Consider the following 12,218-nt stretch of genomic DNA (forward strand, 5'->3'; position numbering starts at 1 on the left):
TCTCAGCATTAGAAAAGGAATGTGAAAACTAAATGCCCTTTACTGTCACCTGTGGTGTGTAATTGCATCACTTCTGGGAATATATCCAGCCAGAAAATAGTGCCTTGACTGTAGCAGTGAATAGATGAATAACACTGGTTTTTGCTCCTAGCATGTAGGCATTACATTAAGATTTCTCTCTGACTTAATACCTGTTTGCCCTCCTAAATCAGAATTAGGAAAGTTGTAACAAAAGGGGATTTTCATTTAATAGCTACTAAGGAGAGCAATGCAGCAATTGGTGTTCAAGTGCAGCTCTTAGGGGAGCACTGTTTTGTGGTAGTAAGTGATGAAGATAGTTTGGGAGGTTACAGAAGCGGGCTACTAGGGCTGTTAGGAGACTTTGTCTAAGGAACTGTTATTTTTCAAGGATTGAAATTCAAGGATTTTTCAATGTTGAACCAGCTGAATACTTCAATACACCTATTTCATAATAAGAGGGTTCTTAACTAAGGTGTGTTTAAAAAAACCTAGCTTGGGTAATTTTAACTAATACTGGCTGGTATTCTAGAACTGGGAGTTTCAGGGTTGGTTTATTTTTTGGGCTTTTTCTTTTCAATTTTTTAAAATAAACCTTAATCTAAGAATTTTTTGAAGTTAAACTGTTGTATGTAACTGAGATAAAGGAGTGTTGTGTTTGCTTTAGATTTTGAGTCTGGTTTGTTTTTATAATGAATTCACGTGTTGAATCTAAGCTCTTTGGTTTTGGTTTTTTTTTTTTCTTCCTTGCTGCTGGGCAGAGACAGGGAAAAACTGAAGAAGCGGCTAGAGTTCAGCCACCAGGTAACTCTTGAAGTTGATAGGAAACTGACTTTGGTAGTGGAATTGTTCTTGCTGGCAACACTACTGTGCAGTTTGATTGAATAGGCCAGGCACTGAATTAAAGTTTGCTTTAGCCGGTGACCAACTGACTGGTTCAACATCCTGTTTTGTTTTGATGTCTATACAGGTTATGTGCACTATTAGTAAACCAACAATCTTCTGTCTTTGCTCTCCAATGATGGAAAACACATCACTGCTTTATGTGTAGTATTTAAGAAGGAGCTTGAGAAGGACAAAACCCTCTTACAAAAAAATGCTAGAAAATGTATCATTCACTCCTAGCTCTTCTCTGGCATTAGAATGATTACTGGAAGCTAAGCATCCTGTACTCCAAAAATTTCCTGCCAGATCAATAGTTTAGTTATGTACATTTTTCTAAAAGACTTCATAGGAGCTTAGATGGCCAGCATCAGATCCAGGAGCACCTTGAAACACCTGAAACACTTCAGCATTTGGATAATTACATACTTTCAGGGCCAACCCACATTTCTGTTTGGAAAATGTTTCCCCTGCGTGGCTGCAGACAAGAGACTGAGCGTATGATTTCTGCATTTGATAAGATGGCATAATTCTGGCAGACTGTCAGTTGAGTGAAGGGGGCTGATTTCAGATCCTCATTAAGAAAATATACAACCACACGGAGTGGACCGAATGGCAGAATGCAGTCACTGACTCCAGCTTTAATAGAAAAGGTAGCACACTCTTGCAACATGAAATCTGATGTGCTGTGGCTGGATCTAGCTTTACCGGGTTTTGCATTCATTTTTCAAAAAAATGTGTTTTAATGGAGACATTCTTTGTCTTGCAAGAGCCCTCTATTTGCCGGTAGAGAGAGCAGAGCAGTGGAGAGGTAAAAAGTGAATTCAATGAGCCACCCACTCTAAGGTTGGAGCAGGGTGTCAAGGTTTTGTTGAGTCTTCTCTTACAATTGCAAAAGTTTCTGGGTATTGTCTGTGTATTGAAACTTTTCCTTGTATTTCTAATCTCTCATCGTATTTATTAGGGTGGGTGCTTTTTGTAATTGGCATTTTACTCATCAGTACCCAGTGGAAACAGCATGACCCCTTCCTGCTGCAGAGCTCTGGGAGCAAGGCCCAGTCCCTCCTTTGCACCTAGATTCCTACAGAAGTCTAGGGCTCAAATCATTACCTAACAACCTGAGTAGGAATCCCAGGACGCTGTAAAAAGTGTTACAGTTTTCCAGCGTGTCGTGTTTTAAGCCCAGCTGGTAACTCAGAACCACACAGCTGCTTGCTCGCTCCCTGCCCCCTTCCTCCCCCCTCTCCCAGAGTGATGAGGAGAAAAGTTGAAAGAATGGAACTCCCACAGGTTGAGATAAGAACAGTCCAGTAACTAAGGTATAACACAAACCATCAATAATAATAATGATAAGTGAAATAACAAAGGGAGAGAATACAACCGCTCACCACCCACCAACCAGTGCCCAACCCAAGCAGCGATCTAGCCCTTCCGGATAACTGCCCCCAGTGTATATACAGAGCATGATGTACTGTGGTGTGGAATATCTCTTTGGTTAGTTTGTGTCAGGTGTCCTGTCTCTGCTTCCTCCTGGCTTCCCCTCCTCCCTGGCAGAGCACGAGACTCACAAAGTCCTTGGTCAGTGTAAGCATTACTCAGCAACAACTAAAAACATCGGTGTTATCAGCTCTGTTCCCATGCTGAAAGTCAAACACACAGCACTGCACCAGCTACAGAGAAGGAGAAAAATGGCTGCTACTGCTGAACCCGGACAGCATGACATCTAATTATTGAAAGTGCATTTGTTGTAGAGAGATATTATGAGGATATGAAAGTAAAGATGCCTTTAAAACTGGGGTGGGGGGTGGAGATGGGCAGACTTGTAGTAGCTGTACTTTTGCAAGGAGGCACTTAAATTCAGATTAAACGCAGATGCAAATCAACATGGTGAAGTGATTAGAGTGTGTAGATTGTAACTCAGAATCAAATTTCCTAAGCATGATTTTGGCTTAAGTTGCTTTCAAAGTAAAGTGCTATCTGAAGATCACTCAATTTCTGTTGATGTTTTACATGTGTTGTTTTAACCTGTATACTTCATTGTATTAATTTTTCTCCAGTTATGTTTACCCAAGTAAAAAAGTTATTTCTGTGAGTAAAGTATTGTTCCTTTGGACAAGCTGAATTAATTATGAGCAGGTTTGCCAGAGATGGCTGTCCCATTCTTTGTGTATCATGGTCAAGCTTCAGACAGATGCAGCTTGGGAAAAGCTCTTGCCTGAGGTTCTACACAGTACTTTTAAAATAGCTATCTAGAGAAAGACTTGTAAGATCAGAAATCTGCTCTCTGACAGCAATAAATCTGTGCATGGAGAGGAGTGTACAGCGTTCTAAGTCCTCTAAGAAATCTGGTAAAAGTCTGTAATTATGATATAGAATTTGCTGCTTTCTAATATGTTATATGTCTTAAACCAACATGAAGGAAACACTTCACAGGTATCAGTAGAGTTTAAGGGTAGGGGTTGTACAATATTTAAGAAAATTGTGGTTTGTATTGTAGATTCAAGTTAGCCTTAGTTATTGCAGAATGCTGAGCAAGGTTCAAGGATATTTATAGTACGCGTAAGAAATGCTGGTAAGAATTTTGCGAGTTGGCAGACAGAACTGCTTAAACCTATATTGAAGACTCTACTAATGTCTGTTTCTTTTAATTCTTAATTAATATTATGCTATAGGTCCATAATGAAGTGTTTGTAAAAACACCTGTTTCTTCAAGTAAAGACTTCAGAACATTCTCAGCTGTGAGTGGAAAGGAAGCTGTTCTAAGATCACTTGTACCAGAAACATCAAATGCTTCTGTCAAAAGATCACTGCTTACTTTAAATAGATCAGTATCTTCACCTGATTCTGATAACAGGTTAGTGAACCTGTGCAAAGTAAATTCCTGTTTATTTCTAAAATTAATAACCTGTTAATGAAGATCATGGTGTTGATGTAATCCTGTCTTCAGGTGATAGCTGCCAAAATTCATATGTCGCTTTTGGGAGCATAGAAAGCAGCAGATTGATTAAAGGTACCAAGAAACCTTGTGAAGTATAAAAGTGAATGCAGCAGAAAATAGTGTGTACTGGCGAGGGAAGTTCCTTAGTGGTTTGTCTCTTTAGGAAAAGACTGCATTGTGTTAACTGCATTCCACAGTATGTTTTCCTTAACTTCTGTTGGTTAAGGAATGGGTGTGGGATAGGGGATGGGGGGGATGTTCCCACAAATACTGAGTCTTAGTCTGTTTTTCAATAATGTGTGAAGGTGATAATTCAGTGTGAGGATGTCAGCCACTTGTTTTTACAGGAAAGGTACTTACTCTGGCTACACATCTTAAAATGCTGTGCGGGGAGAGATCCCTTTCTAGTTACTGAGTGGTAGCTTTTAATAATGCTTATAGAAACACTAAACATAGTTTGAAACAAATGACTTTGCAATATAATTTCAGCAATATAATAAACAGTTTAATACTTTGCTTCTCAGTCTTAAACGGAAGACACCTACTTGCGTTACACCTGTGTCTTTAAAGACACCTCGATTAAATGACAAAACATTCAACTACCATGATGATGATGTCATTATTTTAGAGGAGAGCAGTACTCCAAAGCCTTCAGCAGGTTCTGATATTCCTGTAGTAAAAACTGAATGTATTAATTTGGATCAAGAAGTGAAGCAGAAAGAAAACTGTGACATTGGAGAATCTTGCAGTGCAGCTACTTCAGAATCAAAAACTGAACAATTGACCTCATCGACACAGACAGAGCTCCCAAAATTAGTTGTTAAAAAGGAAGAGATGGAAGATGACATTGCTATTCAAGTTCCCAGGGCAGAGGTGGAAACTAAAGAGCACAATGTTAATGCTGTTTCCGAGACATCAGTAGATCTTGCAAATGAACTGAAAAATCAGCTGCAATTATTAAGCAAAGAAAAAGAAATGTACCAAAACAAATGTGAAGTATTAACCAAACAAGTAGAAACGCTGGAACAGAGGATTTTTGAATTGAATAATAAGTATGTAAAAAAAGAAATGTGCCATCAGTCGACTGAGACAGTTCCTTCATTTAAAGAAGAAAGTGGTTGTGAAAGAAGTTTGTCAGAAGTGACCGTTCTGTATGAACAGGCCTTAGAAGAAATAGCAAAACTAAAGGAACAATATAGTACCCTGCAAAACTTAAAAACTGGATGTGCAGATAGTGAAAACAAGAGCGAGGTAGATGAAATTGCTGTGCAACTGGACGATGTTTTCAGGCAACTGGACAAGTGCAGCATTGAGAGAGACAGATATAAAAGCGAGGTACGTTTGTTAAAGCAGTGATATCCTTCAAATTACCAATTATTTGTAATTTTTAATGGGTGTTTCATAGTTCTCGTACATAAGGTGGTGTATGCTTCAGTGCACTAATCAAGCCACCTAAAAGTGAGAAGAAGTACTAAATTATCCTAGGATCTCCTGTTTTGCTTTCATAGATAGGAATAAGCAAGCTTAGGAGAGACTGCAAGGCTCCAAGTGGCTTTGACTTGAGACAAAAGAGACAGAGCAAGCTTAGGGAGCACACAGATACAGTGGTTCAGCTGACAGCTGGCTATTTTAAAGGAGTTTGTCTAGGTTGTCATATATTACAATCTCACTGAAAAGTTAACTAAAAGCAGTCAGTAAAGTTAAAATGGTGTAAATTTGTATAAGATGCTTTTATTTTAATCCACTGCAATTTTTTTTTTTTTACATATAAAGTAATTTTTATTTACTTGCCAGGTTGAACTACTGGAAGTGGAAAAAAATCAATTTGCCTGTCAGTGTGAAGAACTGAAAGCAGAAATCGCACAGTTAAAAGCCTCAATTCCACAAGCAGTAGCACGTGCAAATGATTCTACCACCAGTAATGTAGAAGACTCTGTAAATTTTTCTGATGGAGAAAGGTATCAATTTTGATATTTCTAGACTTATTTCAAGGAAGATTTTGGTTGGCTCATTGTATCTGAAACATTTTGAAGAAGGTTATGTCTAATAATCGTATAATAAAATGCAGTTCTTGGAATCTTGGAATTCTTTTCTATTGCTTCTTGTGACTCCTAACTCCAGTAACATTTTTTTAAATCAAGTGATTTTTTTATTTTTTATTTTATTTTTTTTTCATAATTTGAGTACTTGTGTGAGGATTGACCATTGCACAGTAGAATGCCCCACTGACACTTCTTAAAACATCACAGATGTTAAATAATTTCTTGACACAATTTGCAGAAAAGGAGAGAGAAAGGAGGCAGGAAGGAGGGTGATCATTACCTTATGCTGTGTAGATGAACTTCACTGTTATGTTCTGTTTTTCTTTCTCTATCAATAGTACTTTACTGAAAAGGGTTTGGGGATAGTTTTGAAACTCACTTTTTCCTTTTCCGTAAGAACTTCTAACTGCAGACCGATTCTCTGGAACTAGTTTGTGCCCAGTGTATCTTTGAACCAAACAAGGGTTTAAACTTATTTTTAAGAGAGCTGGCAGCTCTTGGTTAATAGAAATAGCAAACACACAAAAGAAGTACACATAACAAATGGAAGCATGGATGAGCAGGCCAGCAGGAATATAAATACGCTGCCTGTGCAGGTAGGATGGAATTCAAAGTAAAGGCAAGGCCTGGGAAGGGCAACCAGAAGGGCTTCTGTAAGCACAGTAGCAGCAATGGGAGAACAGTGTGGACCTGCTGCTCAGTGGGGCAGGTGCTTAGCGGCCAAGGACATGAGGTTCATGAGGCACAAGCTACTGAGGTAATCAGTATCTTCTTTATCTTGGTTTTTACTAGTAAGGTCTGCCCTCTGCTTGCTGAAGTCCTTGAGCCAAGTGATAATCTTAGAGAGTGAAGCATTACCTGTAATAAAAGGTGACTGAATTAAGGGACCATTTAAGCAAATTCAGTATACAGAAGTCCATAGGAGCAGATGGGATGTAGTAGAGGGAGCTGATGAGTGGATGGAGAACTGGTCTTGTGATGATATCTCCAAAAGGTTGTGACAGTTGGACATTCCTGATGCCTGGAAAAATGCAGTTGTCGTGCCTGTATTTTGGACATGCAGATCTACAAGCTGGTCAGTGTAGCCTCAGCCCCTGGGAAGACTGGAGCATGGATTACTGAGGGCATATTACGACTTTGCAGCCTCATTGCTGTTCACAGTGAGATGACCACCTCTGTAGACCTTCATTTTAGCAGAGCTTTCAGTGTGGGCTGCCATAATGTCATGATAGAAAAGTTTGTGAGGTATGGTTTTAGATAGGTAAACTCTAGGAGGTGGGTTGTAAAATTGGCTGGACCGCTGAGCTCATGGATCAATATCAAGGCCAGTGATTATTAATGGCCTAGATGAGGGAGCAAAATTAACTCAGTAAATTCACAATGACGTCAAATTGTAAGGAGCAATTGATACACAATGCTGCAGCTGAGGGACTTTGACAAATTGGAAAACTGGGCTTTCCTCCAGGAAATTCAACACAGGCAACTGTGAAGTTCTGCACCTGTGTTGGAAATACCCCATGCAACTAAACAAGCTAGAGACTGCCCATAGGAAAGCACCTTGGAAGAAGATGGCCTGTGACGCTAGTAAATAAAAGTTCAGTATGAGTCAGCAGTGCACTCTTGTGGTGGGAGATCCGAGTGCTTACTGGACTATATTGGCAAGAGTTAAGCCAGCAGTTTGACGGAAGTGATTCTTCCCTACTGCTGGGCACTGTGAGACCAAACTGGGGACAGTATTCCCTGTTTTGGGCTCCCTGGAATATGAATGGCACTGGCATATTGGAGCATATCTACTGAAGGGCCACCAAGATGGGTAAGGGTCTGGATCATATTATATAGAAGGGAAAGCTGAGGGAAATAGCCTTACACAGAGTAGGGTACCTTGAAATCCTATTGCTGTCTTCTGCTGCTTCATGAGGTGATACAGGAAAGGTGAAGCTAGCCTCTTCTCAGTGATAGGATGAGAGGCAACAGACGCAATATGTGATAAAGGAAATCCTGTTCAAATATTTGAGAGAAAAAAAGTGCTAACAGCAAGGGTAGTCAAATCTGGAAAAAGGGGCCCAGGAAGATTGTGGAATCTCCATATTTGGACTTTTTCAAAACACCAGAAGATCCTAAGCAACCTGATCTGAGTTAGCCCTGCTTTGAATGTATGTTGGGGGGGAATAGACTGGGTGTTTTCCACACAGTCCTTTAAATCTTATTTTTTATTATGAACAAACAAATCTTCCCTTTATCTGCCAGCATTTCATTTTCTTCTTAAAGCATCTGACTTGTGCTTCCTAGAAGAATTAGTAAATATATGTAGGACTTACAAGTAGCTTCCACCACAAGTCCTTTTAGGATAAGACTGGCTGCTGGAGGTGATAGAAGAACTGCTGGTAGAAAGGAATGATCAAGAGAAGGGATGGGTGATTTACAAGCAATTCATTGAGGAAAAGGACAGAACAAGGGGATCCAGGAAAGAAAGCAGAAAGAGGAAACATAACATTTTAGCTGTACTGTAACTCTTACCTTACCTCCTCTTTCTTTTAAAGCCTTTTGACAAACTACTCGCTACCTTCTTACTTCTTTTTCTCTTGTTCCCACAGGTGATAGTAGTTTGTGCTTCTAAATGTATAAAGTTACTGGGTTTTTTATGTTGTTCTGAGAAATAAAAAGGTGTTGTGGAATAAAGGATTGTGCTAGTGCTTTTTTGCTAACTTAAATAAAACCATTCAGAAATACTTCTGATTATTTTTAGGAAAGGTAGAATTCAGTTTCACCTTTAGTATTTGTTTGAAACCAAGGGAATATAGACCTTCAGAATTAAAACTAGAGAGGCTCAGCTTTGAAAAACTGGTGGATTTTGAAGTTATCTTGAGGCAGCTTTAACTGCATCGCTTTTTTGTTGGCTTACGCAGTTCAGGTATGGAGCCGTTCCACTATGAAGTATTAATCCAGCTTTGTTTAAAAAGGTACTCTGTATTTGAACATAAAACTACATCTAATCATATCTAATTATTTCTTCACAGCCTGAAACTACGTTCTCTTCGAGTCAATGTTGGACAGCTTCTGGCTACGATCATGCCTGATCTAGACTTGCAGCAAGTCAATTACGATATTGATGTAGTAGATGAAATTTTAGGGCAAGTTGTAGAACAAATGCATGAAATCAGTAGTACTTAGTATCTTAAGATTTTAGCAGACTCTTGCTTGATCTTCCATTATAACCTTTGTTTAGGTTCAAAATTGTATATACTGCTTTATATATTTGACATAGTTTGATCAATAAGTGTATATAGTCTGCGTTCAGATGTTCCCACAGATGAAGTGGGTGGGTGTTGTCTTTGCTTCCTCTTAAAGGAACACTGTCAGTATTGACCAACACTGATGTACTTAATTAAGGATTTTGCTTTTAAAATGTATTTTTAATTAAATTTGCAACTATTTTTATTATTAGGAATCTTAATACTTTTCTGCAAAAGCGTTTCGACTTTTGATCTTATATAAGTATTAATACTTGCAATTCCTCCCTCTTCTATGATCTAAGTAGATGATCTAAGTAGTGGACTATATAAAAATGCAAAAAGGAACTTTCCTTGATTTTCGTCTCAGAACAAATCCTAGTAACATTTTTGTATACTACAGTATTGTTTCATTGTGTTATGTTGCATTAATCGGATAGAAATGTAACTAGTAGATTAAAATTTTGGCCATATGGGTAATATTTGTGTTTTACTACCAAAAGAAGAAAAAAATCTGTGAGGGTTTTATCCTGAACACGGGTGATCTTTAGCTCCCTTCTGGACTTTGATGTCACTAAAGAACATTACCTGTACATAGCTTTGCAGCATAAACAACTCCATGGGATATGGCTAGGATATTTCAGCTGTTTCAGTGATGGAAACCACACGCCTGTTTGTGTCCTGCCCCTGCTATGTGACTGTTGTTTCCTACATCCAAGAGCTTGTCTGTATTTGAGTGCAGTCACAGGGATTTTTGGTTGTACCTGTAGCTCCCATTAGAATGCAGCAGGGCTGGTTCTTAAGTCCAGGTGTGTACCCTAGTGCTCGTACAGAAACTTCCCAGGAAGCGGGAAGAAGTGGTACCAAGAGAAATTGCTGTTACAGTAGTGACTGTTCTCAGTCAGTTGCATGCTTTTCTTTTGAAGTCGTCAGGAATGAGAAGAAAGGTGGCAAAGACAGCAGATCCACCTTTTACTCTGTGGTGGTATTTGTTATCCAAACAGTAATCAAGAAAAATGGTTCTTGCTAAAAAAAAAAATAAAAATAATTAGTTATGAGATAGTGTTCAATATGTTCATTTCTAGGAAGTCTTTTTTTATAAAGCCAAGGTTTGCGGCTTTCACGCTGCTACTGTCCTGGTTTAATTTGATTATGTTCCTTTTAGTTGTGGTTCAGTCAGTTTCTTTCGATGGACAGTTTTAAGATGCTCGCTGTTCTACTGTGTCAATAAGGGTAATGCAATACTGTTGTACTTTATAAAGGATAAATTGAATGTTTGATTTTTGAAGAGGTGGCTGTAATATAACTTTGTATGACTTTTTAAAAGTTTTTGTTTTCCATTTAGTCATTATTTATTATGCTTCATCAGATTCTGCAGTTGAATTTCTTGTAGACAGTTGGCAAAATATAACATATGTCTATAATGGCAGATTTACACTGTACATTTACACTTGGAGAGCAGTGGACTAATGGAAATGTTTTTTATTTACTTGTTAAAATGTATTTTTTGTAAAAAATAAAAATAAAAACGATATATAAATCTGAGTTTGCAGGATCAAAGCTGGTATGTGATCAAATGCAATGGTTTTGTTTATAAATAAAGACTATGCAGAATAGCCAATGTTTCAGGCTTATTTTAAGTATTTGGTCTTAAGAGAAGGCTGGCTCGGTCTGGTTTTGAGCCAAAGATGCAAGCACACTTGGTAGGCTTGGTCCTGACCGAGCCCCAGAGCAGCTCCCTGCCTGCCTGCACCTCTTCATGTGCTCAGTTACAAGACTGTTCCTCAACTAGGATCTGGGACAAAACTGTGTTTCAGAGTGTGATAAATACATAAATGTTTTGGCTTTTGCAAATCATCGTGTTGCTATGTGGATATAACTGTGTGAGTTCGCAATAACAGAAACAAAGCTCGCTAAAGACATAAGTTGAGACAAGTTGAAAATGGCCAGAACTCTTGAGCAAAATGCAGTCACATAGCAAAAGAATTTGTAAAGGTAAAAGAAAAGGGTGGGGGGGACTTGATATGAGGAAAGCTAGTACCTGGAAAACATAGGTTTAAAGTTTTAAGCTTAACTTAGGTCAAAGATAAAGAACAGTGTTTGTGTTGTAAGTCTGTGGTGAGATAACAGGATTTAGTGGCCCCACTAAACATGAGTGAATTATTTCACACCATCCTTCTACTTATCAGGTAGTTTGGAGACAGTGCCTCAAGAGCATCTGCTAGCTTGGGATACTCATCTGCCTGTCCTGTTTTGCTTGCAATAAATTTTGTATGAAGGTCACACTGTTCTATAACTTCGCCAGTTATCAGAAAAGTACGGATATGGCTGGTTTCAGCTGATTTTGTGATTACTGGGGCATCCAACTGTGCCAAAGGTGAGAAGTACACCGTGAGGAAGACTGCTTACTTCATCTTGAAGACCCCTGCCCACATGAGGAAGACTGCTGACTTCATCCTCAAGACCCCTGCCCATGATCACTGGAGAGCAGTGCATAGGCACCAAGAGGAGACTTACGATAATAAGTTCCTGGAGCTAGTTATAATATTCCCTGCTTATATGTGGGAATTATGAATATGTATATGGCTAATGCAATAGTGAAAGTATATAAATCTGTAACAAATGCATCAGTGCACCTCTGGCTACTGTCACGTGCCCAGCACTGTTGCTTTTGATTTATTGACTTTGTCCCTCAATAAAACCCTGTTATCTCGATTAGAGGAGTGAGTTTGTGTTTCACAAAAGCCTTGTTAGAGAGCTGTTGTCCTGGTGCTGGGGCAGAAGTGACAGGAACACAACAGAGTTAGGGAGGTGGGACCCCTTACCTCTTTAGGCTCTTGGCTCAGATTGGCTCGGCTCTCATGAAATTTTAAGCTTAGGCAAGTTGATTGATTCCCCAGCATGGGAGACTGGAGGCTTTCAGGTATTTTTGTGTGTTTTGGGGGGGCTGAGGCAGACCATTCTTCCCTGACCACTACTTGACTGTCCAGTACAGCTGACTAATAAGAGATGGTGGTGTGCAATGTGGCATAATATAAAGGGTTGCACCAAGAGACGCTCTGGGTATGGAAAGAGCAGTGCTGTTATGATTTGCGGTGTACATTAACT

The 12,218-nt window shown here is 39.0% G+C and overlaps 1 protein-coding gene across 3 annotated transcripts in view; it reads left to right on the forward strand.

The window, feature by feature from the left end:
- The window catches only part of MORC3 (MORC family CW-type zinc finger 3), a 33,528-nt gene extending 21,703 nt beyond the window's left edge, over window positions 1-11,825 (forward strand). For all 3 annotated transcript variants that reach the window (XM_065676923.1, XM_065676924.1, XM_065676925.1), the window contains 5 exons: window positions 780-822; window positions 3,573-3,754; window positions 4,363-5,173; window positions 5,633-5,796; window positions 8,898-11,825. In XM_065676923.1, coding sequence (XP_065532995.1) covers window positions 780-822; window positions 3,573-3,754; window positions 4,363-5,173; window positions 5,633-5,796; window positions 8,898-9,051 — 1,354 coding nt within the window. In that variant the 3' untranslated portion in view covers window positions 9,052-11,825. The remainder of the gene's footprint in view (window positions 1-779; window positions 823-3,572; window positions 3,755-4,362; window positions 5,174-5,632; window positions 5,797-8,897) is intronic.
- Window positions 11,826-12,218: the final 393 nt, after the last annotated feature.

This window comes from Lathamus discolor, chromosome 4 (assembly GCF_037157495.1).
Source record: "Lathamus discolor isolate bLatDis1 chromosome 4, bLatDis1.hap1, whole genome shotgun sequence".
NCBI lineage: Eukaryota > Metazoa > Chordata > Aves > Psittaciformes > Psittacidae > Lathamus > Lathamus discolor.